The sequence below is a fragment of the Agrilus planipennis genome, unplaced genomic scaffold (genome assembly GCF_000699045.2).
Source record: "Agrilus planipennis isolate EAB-ADULT unplaced genomic scaffold, Apla_2.0 scaffold37, whole genome shotgun sequence".
Classification (NCBI taxonomy): Eukaryota; Metazoa; Arthropoda; class Insecta; order Coleoptera; family Buprestidae; genus Agrilus; species Agrilus planipennis.
Window position 1 is genome coordinate 1,491,770 of NW_020438995.1, and position 27,369 is coordinate 1,519,138.

Consider the following 27,369-nt stretch of genomic DNA (forward strand, 5'->3'; position numbering starts at 1 on the left):
TGGGGAAAAATCAAAGATTATATCAATGAGAGAAGGCATAAGACAGGGGTGTCCACTGAGCACAGTACTTTTTAATGCAACATTTGCAAACTTAGAGAAGAAAATGAGCACAGCGCAAGAAGGAGGTATAGTAATCGGTAGAAAAAAAATTTGGTCAGTGTCATATGCAGATGACATAGTTTTATTAGCGAATAATGAAAGAGGAATGAGGGAAATGTTAACAAAATTCAACAAATACATAAAGGAAAGAGGGTTGGAATTAAATACAGACAAATCAAAAATTTTAAGAGGGAAGAAGGCAGGAGGAAGAAAGAAAAAGGTCGAATTCCAATGGAACGGAAAAACAATCGAAGAGGTTACAGAATTTAATTACTTAGGCTTCATATTACAGAGGAATAATGGAGTAGACAAGCACATTAAAAATCTGAAAAAGAAGGCATTAAGTGTAATGGGAAAAGTATGGGGAATAGGAGAAAGAAACTTAAGAGATTGCTGGAAAAAGAGAATGTTTCTTTTCGAGACACTAGTAGAAAGTATAATAATGTATGGGGCAGAAATCTGGGGATGGGAAGAGAGAAAAGAAATCGAAAGTATTCAGGACAGATATATTAAATGGACACTAAAGCTAGATAAGAGTACTCCGAGATACCTTCTTCAGGAAGAAACTAAATATGAAAAACTGACCATAAAATATTCAAAAAGGGCCTTAAAGTACGAAGAAAAAATATTAAATTCCGAAGGCAACGCAATACTAAAAGAATGTGTAAAAGTTAAGGACAAAATTGCGCTCTTGCAAAAGGAAGAAAAGAAAACCACAAGGGAAAGATGGAAAAAAGAAAGAAAGAATTTTTTAATGGAGAGAGGATGGTCAATCAAACATTATATATGGAAGCTGGAAAATGAGAGAAATGTATGGAAGGAACTAGAAAACTTAACTAAAGATATTGACAAACAAAGAAGGAGAGAGAAAATGAGAAACATGAAATTCGCTCAAGAGTACAAGATATTATGGAAAGAAGGAGAAGAAAAACCTCATTATTTGAAAGATGAAGGAGTAAAGAGAAAAAACCACCTACAATTAACTGCAAGATTCAGATTGGGAAGCGAAAATAGAGCGTCAAGGTATTGGGAGGAAGAAGAAAAGAAATTATGCAGATTATGTAAAAAGGAGCCAGAGACGCTTGAACATATTTTTGAGCGATGTGGGGAAACGGGAAGTTCTGCAAAAAGCTGGAAAGCTCAACTGGAAGGAGTGAACAACATGAAAAGGATGAGAGAAATCTTATGGAAGAGAAAAATAGCAGGAGAAGAAAAATAATAAAAATTGTACTTGGTATATATAAAACATATTTTTGCACCTTGTATATATAAAACATAATGTTTTTAATAAAGCTATCTATCTATCTATCATTAAAAAATGTGGTACAGCAGTACATAAGGAAAAGCATTGCAATCGACGTTTGCTTTTTCTACATAATTAAATGGTCCTTCGAGCCGGATATTAAAAAAAGTGACAAATTTGCAAACTAAAATAAAATTTTATATCTAGCAATGCTTGTTGTAAGTCTTTGATAAAACCGAACATGCCGCCCGCCTGGCGCCATTTAATTATGTAGAAAAAGCAAATGCCGATTGCAATGCTTTTCCTTATGTACTGCTGTATTACATTTTTTAATGAATAAACTCTTAATGGTTTATCAGATAAATGAGCAAGACCAAGTAAAAACGCAAGACCAAAACCAAGACATAGACTATATCAGCACCAAGACCAACACGAACAGTAGAAGTCTTTGAGTAAGATCAAGACCAAAACTAAAACTAACTAACCAACTGGGATAGTGAAAAAGTCAAAATTAAGGTCATATTCAATGTCACCAATTGATTTCCCCTTCAAAAACATAGGTATACTCTTTGTCTAAAACTCCTTTTTCGTCAAATCTAATGAATCAGATGCAACGCGTAATGCCTGCCATTCATTTTATTTTGTTTGATTTAGATAATTTTGGATGTGAAATGTTGTAAATATCGATTTTCGTAGATATGCCTGCAACATTACCTTATAATCTGCAGCTTCAGCAAGTTGCGTATTAAGGTCCCTTATTTGATCTTTGGCATCTGATAGTTGAAGGGTTAATTTGTCTACTTGTTTCAATAACTTCTTTACTCTAACATTTGCATCATCTCTTTCGCTTTGCAAAAGGGCTTTTGTCTTGACGCAATCCTCTTGAAGTGCTAGTTTCCTTCTAAGCAGATCCAGATGAAGGTCTTTTCTTTGCAATTGTTCCCTTAGCGTTCTGACCCTTCTTTGTAACTGGTACACTACTGCAGTCTAAGGAAAGAAAATTTGCGAATTCTCGTATCTACTCGATTCTTGCATAATAATTTTCTTTCTCTCCATCCCAATAAAGCAATTGTTTTAATTTCAAATATTAAAATTATGAGTCTTGTAATATGGTTTAAAATAGGATACTCGCTAGACTTCACAATATTCAGTTTGGTTTTTGACAATAAGTGTTGTTTAGGCATAAATATTTAATCTTCAATAATAGAAATTTATCATTTATCGTTTATATGTAAATATATGGGATAACCAAAAGCTATTTAGTTAAATTAATGTGTTATTGTGTTAACTTTATTCATAATGAGTGCGAAAGATATATCACTAAAATATCGAAAAAAGTAAATTTAAATTGTTCAGAATTTTAGTATTTTGAAATAAGAATTCTGTTGTTTAATTAGCCAAACAGGTATGACCCTTTCAAAACAAAAATCTCAACAAATAATATTTTCATTTTTCTAAAATATTTGTTACCACATCAGCCACCATTTTGGTGCATTATTTATTCTTTTTAACTGCGTTTAATTTGGTGTAGATCACAATTAGTAATCTAAAGATGGCATTCACCACACTGCTGTATAATTTTTCGTTGAATGCTACTTAACGGTAGCAAATTAATTGGTTGGTGTTCTATCGGAACTGTCTACGGTGTGCTGATGAGATCGAAATTGCGATAGACCACTGAACAAAAAGGTATAGGCGTGCTTAAGCATATTAAATCCTGTAACTGCCTCTACGAAATAAAAAGGCCGATAACACAAAATATTACTCTTAAAGCAACATAAAAAGACGGCTTTAATTAATGAATATTTTATCTGGGTATATACCATAATAAAATTATCATATTGTGCACATACGAATAATACTTTTACAATATACTGTTATTAATTCATTATTACTATTATTATTATATAACGTGGCTCAAAACCAATAAAATAAAACTCAGGAGTAGACACAGAAAGACACAAATTCGTATTAATTTTATTTTTTACTCTAGGTACAATGTGTTTATCGAAGAAACATTTAAGCATTTTTAACTCCAGTCGCGTATGTAAATTCAGTGTGAAATACATGTACATTTCTTGTTAATTCGGAAAAAAACAAAGCTGTATGGTTTTGAAATGTAAATCTTGACCTTGACCTTCTAAATCTTGGGAATACAATACCGAGTGATACTTTACAATTAAGGAAAACCCCCTTATAATTAACTTAATAACTACACTAGCTATAGTACTATCCATCGGTTTTATGTTTTGAGCCACGCTGTATATTATTCTACTTCCTCTGTATTAATTTCTATTAAATATATTATACACCTAATATTGAAGCTTCATTATAATACTATCTTACTTCACTCAAAGGTCGGTCAAGACACGAACGTTCACGCCATAAAAGCCGCGGCGGCATCTGATATCTCTCACTAATAATCTAAGCATGATACATGGACTTTAATAAATCTTATCTTGGCCCTTTGGCTTCAAAATGAAATATACCTTATCAACCAGCTTGTCGCTCTCTAAACGGGCAAGTTGTTCAGCTCGAAGCAAAAGAGACTCCGTATGCAACTCCACTCCCACCTCTTCAGCAATGTCATCCATGTGAAGCGCTCTCGCCAATCGTTGAAGGAATGACATAAACTAAAACAAAAGTAATCGTAGTTTAATCTTCATTATTTTCTGAAACGACTGTGCCTGTATTAATATTGGCAAATATTCCGACTGAAAATCTCAGAAATATTATTTAGATAGCGTGTTTCTAATAAATAAACTATGTATTGTAGACAATTGAAGTCAATAGAAGTAGGTCAATGTGTCATTTTCATAGGTCAGTGTAGAATATTGCTGCATTGACCAGTGTGTGAGTTTCCAGGTGAACGTATTCCTAGACGCTGTACGTTGGCCGGTGCGTAGTTCTAATTTGAATCCGTTTGACTTCTCTGTATGGGGTTGTATGCCAGTGGCGTAATTAAAAAAATGCCAGATGTAGTACGAGGGTGCGTTTTTAAGTTCGCAGAATGGGTAAGTAGGTCATTAGTGAGGGTACTTATTTGAGTCATTACGAATTAAGCAACTCATTATGAGTATAAATACCAAGTTTTATAGTAATTAGGTCAATAGTCTTTGAACTATCGTCGACGAAACAAGTCAATCGGGAAAAAATTGTAAAATATGGAGAAAATCGAGTATATCGAGATATCATCCGTTTACGGGTATAACCGTATTTTACAAGTGGCATACCCTCCTTAAGCAAGGCAGGGACTCACTTGAAGACGACCCACAGTCAGGCCGGTCGATTGAGGTGACCACTCCGGAAATCATTCAAAAACTTGAAAAATTAATACTGGAAGATGCCCGACTTAAGAAGAAACAGCTCGCAAAAATGATAGGAGTGTCAGATACAACCATTTTTAAAATTCTTTACTATCATCTTGGCATGGCAAAAGTCAGCGCAAGATGAGTGCCGAGAATGTTCACTCCGCCTCAAATACAACAGCATGTGGAGTGTTCTCGCGCGTTTTTAGACCTCTGTAGTGAATTATTAACTCGAATTCTTACTGAGGACGAAACTTGGGTTCATCATTATGAACGTGAGTCCAAACAGGACTCTATGCAGTGGCACAAAAGAAGCACGCCACCACCCAAAAAGTTTAAGGTGTCGCAGTCAGCTGGGAAAATCATGGCGGCAGTCTTTTAAGAGTCAGAAGGGATCCTGTTCTGTATCCATAACTGGGGAATCCTGTGCTTCAATCCTAGAGCGGTTAAAGTACGCAGTCAGGGAAAAAAGAAGAGAAAGAAGGTGTCCTCCTTCTGCACCACAACGCGCCTGTTTATAAGAGCCGTGTTGCGATGCCTGCCTTGCAGAAATTTTGGCTCACCCACCCTACAGTCCTGATCTAGCTCCCAGCGATAATTCCTATTCCCAAATTTGAAAAAAGTCTTCGTGGGAAGAAATTTACAAGCGACGAAAAGTGAAGGATGTAGTTTCGGCGTATTTTTCAGACAAAGACAAAACATCTTTTTTTCGAAGGTGTACGTAAGTTAATTGAAAGATCGGAAAATGTATAAGGGTAGCAGGTGAATATATTGAAAAGAAAAATAAATTCGTACTTTCATTTCCACTTTTTACTCCCCATCCCATCTTGAAAACGTCCCTTCGTATATAGTATATAATCGACACAACATTCAATTAATAAGACACTTTTGCTGGGAAGAAAGGGCAAATCGTAAGTAGAACCTACCTGTGACCTATCTCGCTTTAATCCTTCCCTGGAATGTTCGCATACATTTAACTCGGAATCCAATTTGTGTAATCGATTTTCCAGATGATTCTTTTCTTCTTCCAATGACCTGATTCTTGCATTGGCTTGATCGTTCAAAGATATTTGCCTCGAAAGTTGTTGCGATTCGTGAAGGAGTTTTTCCGTCAAGCTTTCCACTTGCTGAAATAATAATACAACAGATATTTCAAATGAGAACTTTACACAAAAAAAAAGAAAATAAATACCGCATGTTTATCTCGATTTTCGTTAATCAGTTCTCGTATTCTATCTCGTATTGAACTTTCGATTGATTCAACGAACCTAGAAGGCGTGCTCAATAACATCGACATAGATTCTAGAGTATTCTTTTGTTCATTTTGTAAACGTATGCATCTTTCTTCTGAAGCTTTCAGCTCCTCTAGAAAAATAAAATAAAATAAAATAGACCGTAGTCGTTTTTACTTGACCTATGTTTCTACTAATGACACCTAGAAAATTATTATACCAAGAGAATGATTTTCTTTTGAATACGAGTAGTTAAAAACTAATGCTGGAGTTCGCCTTCTAAAATTGACCCAAGTTTTCTTCAGTGTGGATAATAATTAAAATATATGTACCTCGAAGTTGGCATACCGTTGCCTCTAACTGAGCAATTGAGCTGCTTTGAGAGCCAACAGTCCTTGTAGAGGACGAAAATTTTTCTCTCAATTCCGCCAGTTCTCTCTCCTGCACCCGTGATTGCATCTCCAAAGCTTCTTTCTCTTGCCGCATACGATCTATTTCCAACAGTTGACTTGCCGTTTGTCTTTGTAACAGTTCTTTATCGGTAATTGCACGTTCGAGGTTGTCTTTGCATGATCTTAGTTCCAATTCTATCGTAGCTAACGTATCGTTTAAACCTGAAGATTTATTTCGTAAACGGCTTGTCTCCTGTACATCACAAAATTTACTAATAGGTTTAAGTGGAAAGCTATTTTTAAGACTGTAGCAAACCTGTACTAATTCGGAAGCCTTGTGAATCACCATTTCCGGTGAAAAATGTGAGATTTCGTCAACGTCAGTCCCTAAGGCTGTAGCAAGCCTCCTTACGAAATCGTGGAGAGCAGATCGGGCTGTTTCTTTCTTCTGTTCTTCTGATGACAGTTCCAATTCTATGTTTCTGAGTTTCTTTTCTAGTTCTCTAGAACGTTCTTCGTGGTATTTGCAATCCTTTTGTAATGTCTGTATGGCTATTTCGTTCCTTCCTTGAGATGCATACAGATTTCGTTCTCTTTCTTCTAACTCCGAAATCCTTTTCTTCAATGATGCTATTACAGCACTTTGGCGAGCCGCTTGTTCTCGTAGCTGATCAGCTTCAATCTTTCACGTAAAAAGAAAAACTTTTAGGAATGATTCATAAAGATGCAAATGAGTGATAATTATGTGAAATATGTTAACATTAATAAAATACAGACCAATACGTAAAAGTGAGAGTACTCTACGTCACACAGGTGGTTAAAAAGTTAACCCTAATCGTAAGCATTTTCTGAGTTTACATGGTATCAAAGTTTGAGAAACTTTGGCGGCGTCTTTCAAGTACGTTGCATGAAAGAAACTAATTTTTTTCTTAATTGTCACTTTTAAGAAGCATATCTACTATAAGTAAATTATTTTTTTCTCAAAAATTTACAAATGATGTCTACCTGTTTGCCAAACTTAATACTTGGCTTTCTTCAAAAGTTTTTTGTTTTTAAAGATTTAAAAAAAAGGTTTTCGTTAAATGTCTAACGATAAACTATCTTGAAAATTCCAGCTTTCAATGAAAAAAAGACGGACAAGGGCGTGATTTGCATTCTGAAGGTTTGATAAGGTGTTAAAGGATTAATAAAGGATTAACTATGAGAATTTTGTAAAATTAATTAATATCGGATATTGAATAGATTTTTTTGTTGTTAAAGAAACTTTCAAATTAAATTTGTCAAGTATTAGTTTCACATAGAATTAAAAATTAATTGTTTTCTAATGTCCTTTAGATTCTTTTACTATCACAAATTTTAATATTTTTGGTCATCCGGTAAACGGAAAGTATCCTAATAGTCAGTCGTAGCTCACACTTCACCACTTCTGTTCTGGACGAATAGAAATAGCAATGTTTGGGGGATTTTTTGATAGACATCCAAAAATGAAAAGAAGTTAACAACCGAACAACAGACGCCGAAATACTTTTTGGTATTTGTAAATATTTCTACATTTTAACTCGGTGTAGCACGAATGTACAACTTGGCCTAGCTAGGCCCGGCAAAACGGGCTCGGCACGCTTACAGCTCGGACCCGAAACGGTGTAGTGTGAACCATCCTCTAATCTTTCAATATGAAAATACGCACTGAATTTCCGTGTCTTCTTATTACATATACTGCGTTTTTTTTTGACTTGACTTGAATAATTCACGCAACTATTGTCTCTGTAGACATCTGCATTTGGTATTAATTTCAACTCGATACCTTTCATCTTTCTATTTCGAGGTACGGAATCCTTAAAATTAAATGTTTCAGCAGTCTTTTGTGTTTGCTTAGGAACAAATAAATCTTAATTATTTTCCACTGAATATACTTTTCCTAAAGCAAGCCTTCCGTTAAATTAGCACAGATGGCAATATAATGAGAACGTAAATAACTTTTGTATTTTATAATAAATACTATCCTGTTTTTCGTACATTACTGCACACAGTTTTCTTTTTATTCATATTTATAAATGCTGCTAAACAAAAAACATGTTACATAAAAGTTCCAAATTTGAGTTTAAATTTTATTTATTTTATTATTTCAATTTTTACAATTAAATCACTGAAAAAATGTAAATATCTCAAGGCATTCTAGTAAAATTTAATCAACTTATGTTCTAAAAGCACTGTTTTAATTACCTAAACACATCTTTTGTCAAATTACGAATAATTTTAAAATAAAAGTTATTAATTTAAATGTGCCTTTTGTCTGCGTATGTTTTGAATCTGTTGTGAAATCCACAAAATAATGTGCTCCTGTATATGTTTTATCATCAAAAATCAATACAAAAAACAGTGTGAAAATTCCATTTTTTTTAAACGCAATGGAAATTCCCATATTAATATTTTCGCTTGTTAAAAAGATTATGCAGCAGATACCTGTAATTCCAAGCATCGCTGATCCCTGTGTCTCATCTGCCCCCTCATTTCGTTGATTTCCTCTGCTAATCGGTCTCTCTTGTATTGGAGGGCGGCCAGTTCGCTCCTCAAGGCCGTGGTAACATCCACGTCTTCGGGTTCCATCTACCAAATGAGAGAAAATTACATAGAGAAACGTTCACGCGATTTTTCCAATTGGGTCGTTTCATGGGAAGGAAATGAAACGGCAGCAGCTTACCGCTACCACCCGTTCCAAGCTCTCGGATGAACGCGAAGGGTTGACTCGATTCAACCACCTAAATATAGCTTTCGCCGATTATATCCCGGAACGTCAAACAAGGTAAACTTTTATGATAAGCTGACACGAACATGCACTGATGTTGCCAAAGATTAACCTTCTCGTATTATTACTTCACATAAAGGTTGTAAATTCCTTTGTGTTGGTACACACCAATGAGACGCATTTTCGCTTATATTAGTTTCATTTAATTAATTGACTCAGAACGAGGAAGAACGGAAGAATGACATTTCATATTTAACAGAATTTGATTAGTGTGGAACATTTTAGAAACAATAAAAAAATGTACGAAAATTGATATTGCATTCGAAAATTTAAACAAACGATTACTAAAAGATGTAGACGTTACTGGTTGAAACTCCTTGGAACAAGTGAGCCCCATTACCCCATTGGTGAGCCCTTTTTTACTGCATATAATTATATGGCCAGCTGCTTCTTTGTTAAATAATAATTGATTTACGATTTGCTAGTAGTTCTAAATTGAAAGGTATTAATTAATTAAGATTAAATTGAAGAGGAATGAGAATGAGACGACAGCAACACCTTATTGGCCTAATCTCATCAAATAAGAAATAGAACGATGGGTCACTTTAGAGCCATGTAGAGACTGGTAAACACAACCAGGAAGTAGACAGACAAGGGCCTTCATCTCTTGTATAAACTGCAGGAACTGGGAAGAACAAATTCTTAGTCAATGTAGGAAGAAAGCCAACAGTCTCATGAAAATCCTCCTGTTGGTTTTGTGACGAGAAAGTGGAAAGTACTACATAGGTGAACGTAGGCGCCGCTCTCTTGACTCGACTGAAGAGGACCTTAATTGGTCCTAGAACGGCCTGAGGTAGAGAGGTTTTAGTCGGTAGGTCCGAGGACTTCTTCCTCGGGAATCCTACACTACCCCGTCGTATGGACGGCTGGGTCTCTTTTGAAGATTTCCCCTCTTCCATGGAAATATTAAAAAAAAATCTCTTGACTTTTAATGCGAAAAATGATACCGCCCGCGGTATTCCCAGTGATTACTCTCCTTCTGGGAAGCTTCCTTTGAAGCATATACGAAATCGGCAATTCGTAGGAACCAAAGGATTTACCTTGCTTTCAGAGGTCTAAACATGCTCAAACCCAAAAAATAATTTTAAAAAATTAATTCCATATATGAATTACTTTCCCATGCCGTTCTGTAACCTAAACAAACATAGTAAAATGCTTCCTGGAGTAATTTTTGTATTTTTTGTAGAAATAAAAAAAAAAAGAAATAGAATTAGGACTCTAGACAAAAGTCACCTACCACGTTAGGTTAGATTAAGACTGGATTACGTTACGTTAGTTTTTTTTCAATAAGTTTTCCTTGTTTCCTTTGCGCATCGAGTCCTCGATCCCTAAGCCTAAAACCCCTTGTTTAGCACTCTACAATGTCATATCAACCCCCTCCATTCATTTTCCTTTCCCTACCGGCCTATGGTCCCATAAAGTGAACTATAACTATTATTTTTCCTAATTTTTAATTTTCAGTTCTGCACGGTGCAATGCAGAAACTATCTCAGACTACAAAAGTTATGTATATTTAAAAGAAAGAAGGTGGGTCCCCCGTACCCCTACTTTTCCCTATCTGTTGTAAGTACTTCTTTTAAGGATGTTTGGGAGGTACAATCGGAGACAAGAGTACATAATATTAGAAATTCATGATTAATTAGGTTTTACAGCATATCATGAGGTAAATAAATACTAAAAATTTGGAATTTGACCAAAAACTTTGAATAAAATAAGAAATAAAGAATAATATGGAAAATTTTTAACTGACTTTTGACAGTGAATATGCCTTGATTTCAACTTCGAAACAAAAAAATATTTAGTTTCAATCTCTATTAATAATGAGTGTAAAACTTTTTAAAATGTTTAAATAATAATTAAAACTTTAAAATTGCATTTATTTCAGACAATTATAAATATTATCATTATATTATCAAGTAAAAACGAGATTTTCAGCTAATTTTTCATTTTTTCCTCGATAACCATTTAGTGAATTTGAATAACCTTACGCTAAAGTGATTCTCCAGAGTTCAAGTTACTTATTATAAAAGTTTGAAATTTCTGGTAGCTTTTTTTCTGTTAATAAAAATAAATTTAATCTGTTCGGTTAACGAATCTCCATAAAATGACGTGTAAAATTACAATTTTTTAAAATTTCAATAACTTTTTAACGGTTTAGTGAATCGATTTGTAATTTTTACAGGAGTTTTAGAATTGAATGAGGAACGTTCTTCCAAATTTTTATTTGTCTCGTAGCATTTTGACATTCCTCCCAAACATCCTTAAAGAAACATTTTATTTAAACATTGTTTTTTTATTATCCACTTGCTGAAAATATGAAAACCTATAATTTAATTAAATATTCTTTAAAGGAAAAGCCACCATTCTTGTTGTTAATTCGCTAATTAAGTCGATCAAAATAAAATTCGCTAGAATGTAATTAATTTACAGAGCATTGTTTACGGACAACTTTTGTTTTCTTAAGTTTCAATACTTTTCTGTAATATGTTTTGAACAATTTTCTGATTTCCGTAATTAAATTCATATATATACATACATCTACCAAATCCGACAAGGAGGGGCTGTGAGCTCCTGAAAAGTTCGTTTTAATAAAATCCTAAATAATATACGTTCAGTTGATATGAGACAGAATGAAAAATATTAATGGGTGATGTTCTATAGAGAATTTAAATAAAATTTCGTCAGGACGGAAAGTTTTGTGTGAAGTAAACTTTATAAGTGAAAAATGGTAATCCGAGCCAATATTTTTTTTTTTTTTGAATTGAAGATACTTCATTTTCTTTTTAACATTCGACACGATATTTTTGAGCCCACCTAAGAGGACGACAACTAATTGTCTGCTGGTCACAATTATTATTGTTCTCATATGAAGTGTTTTTTGATATCCATCAAAATAAGTGTATCATAAGTTTAGTTTATTTTGTTATTATTGTTCATGTTTTTCAATAGAATGGATATCTTTCTTTTCTTTTACCGATAAATTTTCCAATTTTTCTCAATGTTCGCCGTTAATATGGATCCGATCCAGTCGATCAAATTTTTTCATTTCCTGCAATTCTTCTCTTTTACTTAAAACCCATATTCAATTTAATAAAATGAAATTTATGTGAAACATCATGTTTGAAGACAGGTTTAAAATTATTTCGTGACACCGAAACACGCGATAAAAGTTAAAAGATTTATTACTGCAGTTCAATACACAAAAATTTATTTAGCGTGTCCATATAATAAAGAAATTGAAATTTTAATCTGCTAACAACTGAAAACACTTGTTTGGCGTTCTACAAGATTACCCCAACACCCTCCACGCATTATCTTCCCCCAACCGAGAGAGGGTCCATACATCTCGATATTTACCTAAAAATGAATTAAAAATACGAAAAATACAGGATGCTCCAGATACATACATAATTACCTCCTAGTAGCCAAAATATATTACGTACAATTTTATATAAACCTATCTGTGACTTTTGATTGATGCTACAAATAACAATTATAGTACATACAAGTTGTGCGGAACACCCTGTATATTCCATCATAAACGTGGGACAAAATGGTAATAAAATTAAAAATGATAACTACCTCAAAAAAAAAGTTAATTTTTCAAATGCGAAAATATTCCACAACTGTTTTGTTGACTTAATGTTTGTCTTAAATATATAGGGTGTTTGTTAAACATTACGGCAAAACTTTAAGTTTGTTGTTTTTTGATGATTTTTGGTACACACGAATTTATTTCGAAAATAAACAAAACCAATTTTGATATTTTTAAAATTTTATTAATGCAACCGATTAAGTATATAGTATACTTTTCAATTTTTTTAACAACAATTCTGATTAATAACTAATTGCGGAGAGAATATGATTTATTCACGATGATACATCAGCTCATTTTAGTGTAATTGGTCGTGAGGTTTTAATGTGGAAAAAAATCCTTTGCAGGGCGTAATTTTATAAGAAACAATCCTGCTATTTTTGCAAGAGTTTGCCAGTTCATCGTAGGTGGTGATAGTTATTTTTATCACTTGTAGATTAAAAAGCTATACATATACCTAAGATTAAGAAAAAAAACATTGTTTATGTCGAAAAACATTTATCGCCCTATATCTTCGTAGAAGAGAAGCTTTCCAAAAGTCACCAAACAATAAAATATTCTTGTAATAAACAGGAAATAACCTCTTCAAGTTTTCCGTATGTTTAATAAGCACCCTGTATAAGTTCATAAACACAAAGACTAAGCATTAAAAAATTATTTCAAATACATATTTTTTTGAGATATTATCAAATGTATAAGCATAATTGTCGTTTTTTAATTACCACAGACCACACCAGTTTTAAAAATATAAAAATTGCATGCTTCAGAAGGGAAGCATGGAGTATATTGTTGTGGGACTGCGGATAAACAGTGTAAAAAAATAGTCGTTTTATTAAAATGTAAAATCCAAAAATTATAATAGTAGTAAAACGAGCGGAAAAGGAATAAATAGGTAATTAAGATCAGAACATTTGTCCTAAGGCTTCTCTTATTATTTTCCTAATAGGCGCTAAAGTATCTATAATAATATAAATTAGTTATTTGTTTTTGTTAATAACTTATCTCGTTGTGACTTGTAAATGTAAATATAAACAAAAGCTTTCACCTACCTCTGGATTTTCACAAAGAATTTTAAAAATATCCCAATCTACTTCCGTATTTCCGGATGATGGTTGTTCTTGGTTGGACATTTACGTTACAAATCGATCCTGCTTCACTACTACTGTTATTGTAACGTTAAAAAAAATAATCAAAAATTCGGGTTTCACCTTGATATATCGATGCATATGTTTAGCTATTAGGTCATTGTATTTTAACGACCCCTAAGATTAAAACAGCCACTCAAAGCAATGCAACATATAATTTTTCGTATCAGCTTTCCGTATAATCAATATCTCCTAGGAGCTTAAAATGAAAACAATTCCCATTTATGAAAACTTTTATGAAAAATTTTAACTTAAACATGTCTATTGTGCAACTCAAAAAAGTAGATTCAATTATAGGATGAAGGAGACGTCGCAATTTATCGTACCCTTTTTCTGTATCCTAACTAATATTATAAATGTGAATGCGAGTTTGTTTGTTACGATTTCACGCCTTAACTGTACGACCGATCATCATGAAATTTTGTACACACATTATAAGAAATACAGAAAAGGACATAGGGTACGTTTTATCTAAAAAAAACATACTGTGTCCAAGGGATAGAAAAATCAATTTTATGTGATCGTCAATGATCTCTGATACATATTTAAAATATCAACGCGAGCGCAGCCGCGGGTTAAATCTAGTTTATTATAAAAGGTGAGGAATTAGACTTATATCATTTAAAAGATGTGAAAGACTGTGTCATAGACGCAAATTTTGGGTCACTGTATTAAATCGGCAAAAATTTGAAGTTACATGTATATTATTTGTTTGAAAGGAAATTAGTCGAACTTCGACCGTACGTGACAACTACTGGGTATACAATATACTTGTAAATTCATTAAACTGTTAAATTTTTTTTAGAGACCCTTAATTAGTAACTTTCTAATTTTGTCTTTATCGTCCTTCGCAATCCTAAGCATGTAGCTGTGGGACACTGATGGGCTATCAATGTCGGTATTGTCAGTTGTTAAGCATAAAACGTAACCAAAATCTCATTGCTTTACTGCACAACGTACTAACGAATAGAACTTAGTGACGTTTTTACGCTTCGCGGCGTATACGTATTAAGCAAGCCATTTAGTTATTACTACCATCTTTAGGCTTCTTAGCGGGGAGTAAGATATTCTCTTCGGTGGGAAGAGGGAAGGAAAATTTTATTTACCATAATGTAACTTAACTTATCCTACCCAACCCAACGTAGTCATAAGAACGTCACCAAGTTATACTCGTTCGTATGCATGGTCGCTCATGGTGCAGCATACGAATGTATTTTATCATTTATTAGTGATGATGCTTTCTACAATTAGATTCTTTTGTTTCGGGTTAAGTTATTGCTTTTATTTTGATCGCAGTGCGTTGCTAAATTTTTCAAATTTTTGGGAAACTTTAAGAGCGATCGTTCTCCAAATATATTAAGTATTTATTTGTTCCTGAAATAGGTTAAATTTCAACTTCTTCTCCGAGCGGATGATTAAGTAAAAAGAAAATAATTATGATTTGAATGCAACACTCCCCAACGGTTCAAGAAAACCTAAATCTGGTATTTTAGACACTGCCATTAATATAAAACGTCTATGGTCATATTGAACAACAATAGAATATAAATCAAAAACTTTCTATGGTCAAAACAAGTCAAGCAGTAATCAAACATAACCTACGTACACTTTTAAATAAATTTCATTGTTTTCTCCATATTTACTGTTATTTTTACTATTTTTACAGAAATGGAGAAAGGCAGCTGTCTATTTCATCCTCTTATTAGTTGCATACAAAAAATTAAACTTCTCGAAATGAAAACGGCACGTTTATTCATATTTTTACTTAAATGTATCAGCTTATTTAAAATCCTTTATATTTCAGAGATTTTATTTATTGGGCACAAATAATACACAAACCAGATTTAGGGTGTTGGCTATTGATAGAACCGAACCAAAAGAGTTGGTGATTTATGATGATAAAGTTGAATACAAGCAAGAAGAAATACAACAACTTCTCAACCTTAATGAAATTGTTGCTGCTTTTGGTATTCAAGGTATATAATTTATATTTTCTTAGTAATTTCCTGTAAATCTTTTTGCAATCTTTCATAGGATTTGTTCGGTTCCTTGAAGGTTACTACATAATTTTAATCACTAAAAGAAGAAAAGTCGCCCATATCGGTTACCATACAATTTATAAGATTGAAGATACAAGTATGATCTATATTCCAAATGATAGTGTTAGAACAATCTGCCCTGAAGAGTCACGCTATGTAAAAATGTTCCAAAGTATTGATCTGTCTAGTAATTTTTATTTCAGGTGAGGCAGCCTCAAATTAAAAATGTTTTAATAGCTTAAGCTGACACTTAAATTACAGTTATAGTTATGATTTAACCCATACATTGCAACATAATTTGAGCTATCCTTGGCAAGTTATTCCAACATCAGAAAAACATGTTAGTAATGACGTTCCAGTACCAAATGCACCATCAGTTTCATTTAAATCAAAAACTCAACTGGACAATGAAGAGTATGGGATAAGAACAAAACCACATTACAAATTTGTTTGGAATTCTCATCTAATTAAGCCTGTTGAGCATATACTACATCCAGACTGGCTTTTGTATATAGTTCATGGGTTTATAGATCAATCAAATATGAATATATTTGGGAAAGCAGTTTACATTACCCTCATAGCTAGAAGATCCTCAAAATATGCAGGAACTCGGTTTCTAAAACGTGGGGCTAATACTGAAGGTGATGTTGCTAATGAAGTAGAAACAGAACAGATGGTACATAATTCAGAAGTGTCATCTTTGAATATTGGTCATTTCACTTCATTTATTCAAATGCGTGGCTCAATTCCAGGTCATTGGAGTCAAGACATTGGAAAGATGGTAGCTAAACCTGCCATAACAATTGATTTATATGATCCCTATGCTGAAACAGCTGGGGCTCATTTTAATGACTTATTGAAACGGTATGGAGCTCCAATTATTATTTTAAATCTAGTAAAAAAGCGTGAAAAGAAAAAGCATGAAAAACTTTTAAGTGAAGAACTGGAATCAGCTGTAAATTATCTAAATCAGTTCCTGCCCCCACAATTCAGAATTGAATATAAAACATTCGATATGGCAAGAAAGAACAAAGGAAATGCAGATGTCATGAAACGATTAGCTTATATTGCAAAAACTGCTGTTCTGAAAACAGGATTTTTTAATAATAAAAAACCTTATTACGCACAAAAATCGTTTACAATTGCTGGTCAAAAGAGAGAGCGCAGTTCTTCAAATTTTACGGTTCAAACGGGCATAATTCGTACAAATTGCGTAGATTGTTTAGACCGAACAAATACAGCTCAGTTTGCAATTGGGAGATGCGCTTTGGGATATCAGCTTTGTGCTTTAGGACTTCTAGATTCTCCAAAATTAGAATTTGATACGGATTGCGTTAGAATGTTAGAAAGCTTATATGAAGATCATGGAGATACTTTGGCTCTACAATATGGCGGATCTCAATTAGTTCATAGAATAAAAACGTACAGAAAAACTGCCCCATGGACTTCGCAAGTGGGTAAAACATTGCATTTTAATATTCTGATTTCTTTGATAAATGTAAACGAATATTGTAATTAAATATCATTAGCAAAAGGTCGTCAGTCCGAAAACTGTTTGGGACACGCATCTCCAATCTTTCCTACCCTGAATCAATCTTCACAGGAACATCTTACATTTCATACTCGTATTTGTACAGAATTGTACTCTAAACATACGTTTTTAGCATTTTAGTAATCTTTCTCGGATTTTCAAACTAACAAGCTCAGAAATGATTTTTTCATTAAATACATTCACTGTAATTTTCCAGGGAAATGACATAATGCAGACCCTAAGCAGATATTACAGCAATACATTTTCGGATGCCGAAAAGCAAAACACAATTAACTTGTTCTTAGGGCTCTTTGTGCCTGAAAAGGGACAACCCCATTTGTGGGAACACTTAAACGACTATTACCTTCATAATAAAACATTAATTTCTAAAAGAGATCGCCCGTTAACTCAGTGGTGGGAGACGGATGTTTATGGTTGTCTCCCATATGCATATAACGACCTCACCAAAATTTGCACAGAAATGGTACAGTTACATAATGACCAAGTCGAAATGGTAGATGCTTATGTTGACTATCATAGACCCGATGAATTAAGTATTTTGGATGAAATGTTCGTATTTAAAATAAGTAACTCCGTGCGCGATTTTATGCCCAATTTCACGACGAATTATAGTCCTTTCGTGGTTCGAATTAGACCAGGAAGAAGAAGAGAAGAATGCGGAAATAAGGATACTGGTACGAAGAATCCATCCCTTACTGGACAAAGTTCTACCAGCTCTACTACATCGAGTACCAGGTAAAAAGAAAAATTAAAGTTATGAGTAGTAAAAACAATTAGACTCCACATTAGCCCATTAGATTCTATTTCTTATAATTTCTGTTGTAAACAATCTCATTTTGATCTGTATATTGCTATATTTCTTGATAAACATAAACAAGATTTTGTAGTTCTGTTTCTGAAACTGAAACTGAAGAAGATGATAACAGTGTTATGACGAATGATTCTCAAATGTTATCTTCAAAGGAGAGCATTAGCAAAATGACCTTTGAATCATTATTTCCCTCTATGTTACAAGCATATGGTACTGAAATTGTACCACCAAAGTCTTCAGATCTGCTACTGTATAAAAAGCAAGTATACGTTAGAACTTATATATTAAATATTACCATATGGAATCTGCAACTAATGATTTTTTTTATTCTAATTAAAGAAAAGAGTTAATTNTGTTTAATGTAACAATTTCACATAAACATTATCAAAACTCATTGGATTGCAACTCGATGGGAGAAAAGTGTAGAAAAAAATTAGTAAAGCATTAGGGAACATTATTTCCCTCTATGTTACAAGCATATGGTACTGAAATTGTACCACCAAAGTCTTCAGATCTGCTACTGTATAAAAAGCAAGTATACGTTAGAACTTATATATTAAATATTACCATATGGAATCTGCAACTAATGATTTTTTTTATTCTAATTAAAGAAAAGAGTTAATTTAAAGAATTTTAGGTACGTCCTTATTGGGAAGAAGGCCAATGGTACAATAAAAAGTTGTAACATATCGTCGTGGACTCCAACCAGTAATTTTTCAAATGACTCCTCATTCCAAGTTGCTGTTCCACAAGTCAAACCAGAATCAATTGATATCTACAAAAGGTATCTGAGAGTTGGCAAATATGGAGGATTTAATCCTATCAAAAGGGATTTGGATATATACAAAAAGTATGCTAGTTTAAGGTAAAATATTGCTGTTTTTGTTTTTTTTTACGAAAATATATTTTTGTTGTTAGTTACTTATTTTATATACCTCAGTAATTAGTCTAAAACAGAATGAAAGTTTATATAGTTAATATTTGCTTCCCTTATTTTTCTTTTTTAATTTAGTGGAAATATATTTAGTCCACTTGACGCAAACGAATCGGTATTTTACAATTGGATAATAATTTGCTTAAATCCCGAATAATTTGACGAAAATAGTCTGTCTTAATAATCTTCAAGAGATTTGAGTAATCATACACTTCACGTTTTATTTTAAAGAATAGATAGAAAAGCTCATATTATTACATCTCATTTTTTTGTAATTAACTTCATATAGTGACCCAATTACAGGAACATATAAATATGTTATATATATCATGGTGCCAATATTTTGAAATTTTAATTAAATCCGCATTAAGTAGTGTTTTGAAAGTTAATTAGCTGTTTATATAATGACTTTTCTTCTGTAAGTTTTTAACTTTTTTACTGAACACTAATTATATTCCAATCATTTAGTCAAATTTCAGTAACTACAAAGTTCAGTAATTAGTGGATATATATATTTTTAAAAAATTTTCTCATAGACTTCCTTTGTTTTTCATATTTTTATTTTAATCAAATTTTACATTGATATAAAGTATTTTGAAATAATCTTGCCCAAAGCAACCAATTTCTTCTTCCCCTGGTCATCTATTTTAGCTTCTTCTTGGGGCGTAAATTGTTGGTGTGGCCACATTTCTTCTTGCGGCAATTAGTAGCACGTGGGTGTAACCTGGCATAGCACTTGCGACATATCATTTTGTCACAATTGTATTTCTGAGCCAAGATACGTAATGATGGTTCAATAATACCTCCTCTTAAACGTAACACCAAGTGTAAGGTCGATTCTTTCTGAATGTTATAGTCAGAAAGAGTACGGCCATCTTCTAATTGCTTACCAGCGAAAATTAACCTCTGTTGATCAGGAGGAATACCTTCCTTGTCTTGAATCTTCGCCTTTACATTTTCGATTGTGTCTGAGGGTTCAACCTCAAGGGTGATTGTTTTTCCGGTAAGAGTTTTCACAAAAATTTGCATGCTGCTTCAACTATCTGTAAATAGAAACGATTTTCACTTGTCGACATAACCTAAAGACCAAGACGAAATGATTTATAATTCGACTACTTCCAAGGAAATAGCGATTATTACCACATATAAATGAAAGTGTTATAAACTAATTTTCTAAGTGATTCTGATTGTAAATTAAAAATAAATCACAAAAAACAAGCTCTAATAAAAAACTTACCTAACAACGTGGTTGCGAGTTCCACTTACAACTATAAAAGTCCATAGACGATAAAAAGGGAAAAAGGTTATAGCAAAAAGCTTGACAGCTAAGCAACAATACAAATGCGTTCCCAATTTTTCTTATTTTTAGTTTATTTATGAAATTTCCGTATATTTCCCCTGAAATTCTTATGCCAAAAAAAGGCGTTTAAACAAATATTTATTTTTTGTGATTCCGTTTTCGACACAATAGCCACATCAGTGTGTATACTGTTGGTCATAGAGTGCTTAGTTAATTAATCGTCAAGCCTATGGATTAAACTTAGTAAACTTTTATCTATGGCTAAGCTGTATGCTATTCTCTGATAGATAAGAATATATAATCTATGGAATACAGTAGAATACGAAATAGGGTCGTGTTTATTTTATTAGTAAACAGTGATTGACAATTAACAGTATTTTTATTAACAAAACTGGATAGTGGAAACTGAATAGTTGTTGTCTTAATTTTTTTTATTAGGTATGTTGTGACATCCTTAGTTTAATTTTCTTTTAATATATTTCTATTTGTTAAACCTAATGTGATGTTTTACTTTTCACTAAAAAACACGAAAAAACATTAACTTTATACAATGTTAATACTTATATACATATTTCACTCGTAATCTTCCTACGATATTTTATGTAAAATAATCAAATTATATCTTTTTCAAGTTACACTATTTGCTATTGTACGGAATGCTGCTGTTGTAGAGAGCCATGCTACATAAATTCCTACTAATTGGTCTTAGGCCTTCAAAGATTTGCGTAGGTAAAAATAACGTTAAATGTCTATTAATGGTATTTTTAGTTTATGTGGATAGAGAAAATATGGTAATTATTTAAAAAATATTAGGTACCTAGGTTTACTAATTAGACATGTGTTAATAGTCAAATAATGAATTTGTAAATATGTATTGCAATAACTGTACTGCATAAGGCTTCAGAATTTAATTTGATAAACTAGCACCTTATTTTTTAATTAATTAGAATTATGTCAGAATACGAAACAACCATTCTGATTATTTATTATTTATATTTAATCTAGCTAGAATTTAGAAACTTGAAATTGTATGACTATTTTAGTTTATTTATTGATTAATTGATAAATCTGAGCATATGCAATGTTCCTTTTTTTGTTCAATGGAAAATTATGTATGTTAGGTTTTGGTTTTACTTGGTTTTACATTTGACATAGATAAGGGATATATGTACAACACTTATTTACGGCCCACCATATATCTCTTATCTTTAAGTACTTTTTAATTTTTCATGTCTTTTTCAGTAATTGTGTAACTACTTCGTTTTTTCTTTGTTCTTTTATAGATTGATAAAATGAAAGCATAATGAAGTTTATTTAAGTATTACTAAGTATCCTCAAATGGATGGTGTTGGTGACGCAGTTCTACCTACACTTCGTTTTCGTTTGTCTTCTTCACGTGAAAACATTTTGTACTTTATTAAGGTAAGAATGCATGACCTAATTAAAAATTACATTAAAATAAGAAAGTAGGTACTGGTTACTGAATATTATCAGTGTGTAAGTTATCCCTTTGGTACCGTTATAATAAAAACTTCTATGGTGCTCAACACTATTGTTTAAGATTCTGTTATAGAATTCTTAACTATGGAGACTAAATTAAGTATGATTTGATAGATTGTTTAATGTAACAATTTCACATAAACATTATCAAAACTCATTGGATTGCAACTCGATGGGAGAAAAGTGTAGAAAAAAATTAGTAAAGCATTAGGGAATATTGATTTACAACTTTTAGTCACTACATTTAGCTAATTATTTTTTTGTCTGTTCGTACAGATTATGTTGAGCATAAAGTTCATTTTGATTGTATTGGTTGATGTAGTTCTTGATAAATATTTTTTTTCCTTATTAAATAAGCTGAAAGTACCAAAATGTACTAAAGTTGTTGCAAGGCATCAGTGCAACGATTTTATAGTTGGGAATTACTGGGGTACACTTTCAACCCCCCTTTTTAAAGCTTCCTTTTAATTTTTTGATAAATTACCTTTTTAATAAACAGCTGCAAGTACCAAAATTTATTGAAAGTGTAGTAGGGCATCACTGAAATTAACTTTATAATTGGAAATTTTCGGGGTATAATTTCAATACTAAATATAAAAAATTTATTTTTGTTTCTTGATAATTTAATTCTTTCTTTATTAAACGAGCTGAAAGTACCAGAACGTAGTAAAGTTGTTCCGAGACAATAGTGAAAAGAATTTCATAGATTAAATTACTGCTGTGCAGCTTTAACCTCCAATTTAAAAACGTATTTTTTTATAATTTGATAAATTCATTTCTCCTTTATTAAACAAACTGAAAGTACTAAATTACATTAAATGTTATGAGGCTACTTCTGTTGACGAGAATACTTTGCAGTACAGTGTGTTGCCTATATGAAGGACTAACAATCACGAGCAGTGTTTAAAAGTATTTTTGATTTGAATTATTCCCGCGAAATTAAATGAGTGCGCTGTAGTCTAGTAGATAAAGATAGAAATGCTACAGTGTAAGTCGAAATTTGTAAACAACTAAATATTTGGATTTTAATTAAATAATCTAAATTTATTTGGTACTTAAGTAGTCTATGAAATTAGTTGTGATTTTACAGCACTTAACACTGTTGATGTAAATGAACGTTTTCACTTTGTTTTATATATTTTTCTAAGTGGACATTTTTGTATTGTGTCCTGTACATTACAATTTTTTATAGTAATACTGATAGAGAAAGGCGAAGGCCTTTATAGTTAAAAATGCGGACAAAAAAGTGTTAGCTTTATATGGAAAACTTGTTATGAGAATATATAAATGAAATAATGTAAGACAGATGTTTCTTTATCAAAAATAGCGATTTATGAAGAAGAAAAGTAATAAACCTGCCTCTTTTTTGTGTTTAAAGATTGAGAAATATGCAACAGTTTTTTTTAGTCATCTAACGTTTACAATTTTAAAAACCATTGTATTTTAGATAAATCCTTGTTTTCAAAAATTTCATGCTAATAAAAAAACATGAAGTTTTAGTTTTACCTAACACCCCCGTACGAAGTAGTATGCACTTTTCGTTGGCACAGGAATGGAAAAACTAGTTGTAATTTTGAATTATCTCAAATAAAAATTAAAAATGAAAATTTCCCACCCTTTTATGCCAATGAAAATTGCTTGTCAATTTCTTCACAAGGGTTTTATAACTAAAACTGCCTTTCTTTTCATTGACATGCGGTTTGAAAACACGGACTTTTAATTTGTTTTCACAATTATTCTCGACCGTTCAAGCCTTTTGGGCTATTTTGAATTGCATTAACTATTTAACTTTAAATAATGTTTATTATATTTTTATGCATGCATTGAACTAATCTATACGTATACTAAATAGTAATTCGAATGTACTGTACTGTACTGTACTGCATAGGTGAATTAAAACCCGTGTAAAAATACAAATTATTATTAATAATTAATTAGAATGCTAAAATTTACGCTAAAAAACAAGGAAGGCAGATATAACATAAAATTTAAAACAATATGTAGGTATTAGCATTCAACTTCTCATGAAGCTTTGCTAAATGGAAAACTACTTATGCGGCGTATTTATTTATATTGCAAAATTATCTGTTACTTTGTCCAAATCAAGAGGATTTGCGACTTTTTTCTCGATGAACATGATTGCTAAATTATGATGTAATTCGCACTAAATTTTTTCTAAGGTCAACTGCCTCTCCTATGCAAACACTCTGTCTTGTACACCTTGTCAAGGAAAAATGGCGAGGAAAAATAATCGAGTTACACATAATGCAGTGTCAATTAATTTCAATTAGATGTTTAAAAGAAACCAAAAGGTGATATAGCCAATAGCGGATTATCCATAAGGCAAAGTAGGCATATGCCTAGGGGCGCAAGGTTAAAAAGGGGCGCGCGCGGAAGTTTTTAAAACTAAAAAAAGAAATATGGAAGTACCTAATAAAAAAAAAGTATTTTGTAAAATATATGACTGCCAGAGGGGCGCTTATGAGGTGCTAGCCTAGAGCGCTCTCTCGACATTTAATCTGCCCGTAAAAGTTGGTATAAAATAATTATTGTAGACGTTATTAATTTTATAAAAACTTCAAATTCTGAATAAGTAACATTGGCAGATTAGATGAGTTCAAGTTTAAATTTTATTTACCCTTCAATTTAACATTGTTTATCGTATATTGTACGTCAAGGTTGTTCATTTAATTCCCAGACACGAAAGCTTAATCACAAAAGTTGTTCATTAATATATCAAAAAAACTATAATTATGCACAATAATGGGGTACTTCTTAAATGTCACACAGTAATTATTTAGTTTCTTAATTTGATTCATTTAATGTTTAAAAAGTTCAATTTCTTGTCTATTGCTTGATAAATTGATGATAATACGTACAGTTTATTTAACTAAGAATCTTTTGATTTGATTTTGTATAAATAAAACCAAAGAAAGAAAACATATTAATTTGCTAAAAATTATTAAATTGTAACCACGGTAAAATACGTTGATTTGTGTATTTATTAATCACTAATACACAATAAAAAATAAAAAAAAAATTAACAGATGTTCATATATAAACTAAAACAAACCGTTTACTTTTCTTGTATTTTTAATCATGGCTTTATGTATAATTTTTTTTATTAATTCTCAATTCGACTGTATTTCTCTTTTCATGTGTATGTTTCGCTATTTCTTCACTGATAGTGAACAGATTTTTTTGAATTTTTTATTGAATAGAGGCTAGGTATATTTCAAAGGTATAATTATATTTGATGAAAATACCTATTCCATCTCTAAGGACGGGAAACTATTTCTTATCCTTAAATAATTTATATTGTAGAAAATCTCTAAATCGAACTAGAAAAGAAAAAACTCATTATCTTCTCTACTGCTCTCTTTTTTAAGTTTCACTATCTCTCTCGCTTTTGTATTCAGTTGGAGCCAGAGTTGTGATCGGGCGATGGAACTTGCACGAAGCAAAAACACACAGAAATTCAATTCTGTAAAACGGGGGTGAAACTAGCCACGCGATTGATTAAATTACGAAATATTTGCCGCGAACCGTCGCAGAAATCTAATTTGATGCTTCTGATTGGCATTTGCCTACGTCATCAGTGCTTCATGCAGTAGCAATCGCAATTTCGCGACAGGCATGAATCGCGTTTGGTACATTATAAGTTCGTAAAGTTTCGTAGTGGGAGCACGTTTCTTCCTGTCTCATTCCCATTCAACTTGCCGGGATAATTTTTTCGTAGAATTAGTTTTATTGTTATCTACGCCTGAAAGGTTAGATTGATTGATTCATATTACATTATTAGTTTTTGCAATTGCCCACAGCATAAATTAAATTAACAAAATTGTTAAGGTTTGTCTTGAAAAAGACACCAGGTGGCCACGTCGCCATTTTAAAGTTTTGCCATTTTATTCCTTTTTGATAGTGGTTTTTCATTACGTGTTTTTGTTTTATTTCGTGTTTCATTTATTTAATAGGAGTGTATATTTTTTTTATCTATTGCCGGCATATATTTTGACTTTCATTTGAGAGAAAGGAAGAAAAGTGAAAAGGCTTAAATAAAGCTTATTATGAATTGTAGATTGTGTTGTGAACTATTATTTTAGCAAACACCTTTGAAATATTATTAATTAAATGTAGTTAATAATTGTTTTTGTCCGTTTCTACAGATTGGCCAACAATTGAGAGATTGGAACTGGTATCCTTTGCTTACTGAAAAGATAAGTTGTATCCTGTGGTGTTTTAGCTGTTAACTTTTCATCCTGGATGCTCTTGTAGTTAATTAAGGTGAGCATACATGCTGTATTATACATATTGTTTGATATTAAAAGACAAAAGGGTACGACGTTACTTTAACAGTTTATTTATGCACTCTACTTAATAGGGGGGGCTAAATTTATTGTGTTTGAATACTTTTTCATAATATTTGATTTTACACAGACGTTAGAAGAACTCCAGATGCCATTAAATTGTGGAGCATTGATTGTGTCGGTTTTCATTGACTCCAAAAAGTGTGTTCCTATCTATGGTCATAAAGAGAGCATGAATGTGCCTTTTTCCTTTGGGAATGGAGACAATGTGCTGAAGGAGGGTTTTATGACAATAAACTGGTATGTAACAGTATCAATTAAAATTAGTAAATGAGGGTCCCAGGAACTTGATTTCTTAGACATTTGTACCTTACTTCAGAAATGGAAAAAGCAGAATTATTGTGGAACTGGCCTTTCCATCAAGGTGAAAGTTAACTTCTAACTTTACCACTATATCGCCAGATGAAAATATTACTGATTTACTTTCTTTAAAAGTTGTAATTAATTACTTTTTCTTCCCTGTTTCTATATAGATTGCCCCACAAATGAGAAAGAATTGCAGTTAATTTTGATGCTACTAAAGCAACCGATGCTTTTGACGTCTTCACTTTGCAACATTATGCAGTTAATTTTTGCCGTAACAATTGGGAGCAATTGGAAATTAATTAATTTGGAAGCGACTGGAACAACAAATTGTCTGCAGTACACAGAACGCCACTTTCTACAATTAATTAAGGTGAGAGTACATGACTTCATTAATATTAATTGCTCTTTATTAATCTGTTATGAAATTTCTGTTAACAATTCCCTATTGTAAAAAGTATAAATAGAGGTTATTGCGCATGTATATCTCTGACAGTTTTTATTTTCCACAGAAGAAAATGACATTTATCATTGATCTATCTATGGAGTTTATCTATCTATGGATTTTCTATTTAACCGTTTTCTATTGTCCATCGTAATTTAACGTTGTGTTACTTGACATTTATCTATGTCGTGATCTATGATTGCGATGTAAAATGGCGTGAAAGTAACACTTGCTATTTTATAAGTCAACTAATTTTACTTGCTTTTTGATGCGTTTTTATTTGTGTTTCTTAATTATA

General features: G+C 32.1%; 3 protein-coding genes and 1 long non-coding RNA gene across 6 annotated transcripts; 2 read left to right on the forward strand and 2 right to left on the reverse strand.

The window, feature by feature from the left end:
- Positions 1-385: 385 nt before the first annotated feature.
- LOC108745103 (coiled-coil domain-containing protein 170) lies at positions 386-14,004 on the reverse strand. Its single transcript, XM_025975741.1, has 9 exons — positions 13,725-14,004; positions 8,738-8,881; positions 6,591-6,956; positions 6,215-6,527; positions 5,843-6,015; positions 5,577-5,777; positions 3,832-3,975; positions 2,057-2,329; positions 386-424 (listed from the first exon to the last, which is right to left on the reverse strand). Exons 1-9 carry the CDS (start codon positions 13,803-13,805, stop codon positions 386-388), a joined length of 1,734 nt encoding a protein of 577 aa, XP_025831526.1. The 5' UTR covers positions 13,806-14,004.
- A 1,392-nt stretch (positions 14,005-15,396) lies between these two features.
- LOC108745142 (polyphosphoinositide phosphatase) lies at positions 15,397-19,139 on the forward strand. 2 transcript variants are annotated; one of them, XM_018481241.1, is made up of 9 exons: positions 15,397-15,563; positions 15,625-15,796; positions 15,855-16,062; positions 16,121-16,500; positions 16,612-17,312; positions 17,608-18,146; positions 18,299-18,403; positions 18,676-18,753; positions 18,860-19,139. In XM_018481241.1, exons 1-9 carry the CDS (start codon positions 15,489-15,491, stop codon positions 19,089-19,091), a joined length of 2,490 nt encoding a protein of 829 aa, XP_018336743.1. In that variant the 5' UTR covers positions 15,397-15,488; the 3' UTR covers positions 19,092-19,139. The 2 variants fall into 2 exon arrangements, with proteins under 2 accessions (XP_018336743.1, XP_018336742.1); XM_018481240.1 differs by having other exon boundaries at positions 16,121-17,312.
- Positions 19,140-19,694: 555 nt separating this feature from the next.
- On the reverse strand, positions 19,695-20,501 carry LOC108745143 (ubiquitin-60S ribosomal protein L40). Its single transcript, XM_018481243.1, has 2 exons — positions 20,394-20,501; positions 19,695-20,199 (listed from the first exon to the last, which is right to left on the reverse strand). Exon 2 carries the CDS (start codon positions 20,183-20,185, stop codon positions 19,799-19,801), a length of 387 nt encoding a protein of 128 aa, XP_018336745.1. The 5' UTR covers positions 20,186-20,199; positions 20,394-20,501; the 3' UTR covers positions 19,695-19,798.
- Positions 20,502-20,786: 285 nt separating this feature from the next.
- LOC108745150 lies at positions 20,787-26,836 on the forward strand. Of its 2 annotated transcripts, none has more exons than XR_003231361.1 (6): positions 20,787-20,894; positions 21,089-21,185; positions 21,740-21,878; positions 26,123-26,240; positions 26,394-26,563; positions 26,797-26,836. It is a non-coding gene; the product is annotated as an uncharacterized LOC108745150 (long non-coding RNA). The 2 variants fall into 2 exon arrangements; XR_003231362.1 differs by having other exon boundaries at positions 21,089-21,181.
- Positions 26,837-27,369: the final 533 nt, after the last annotated feature.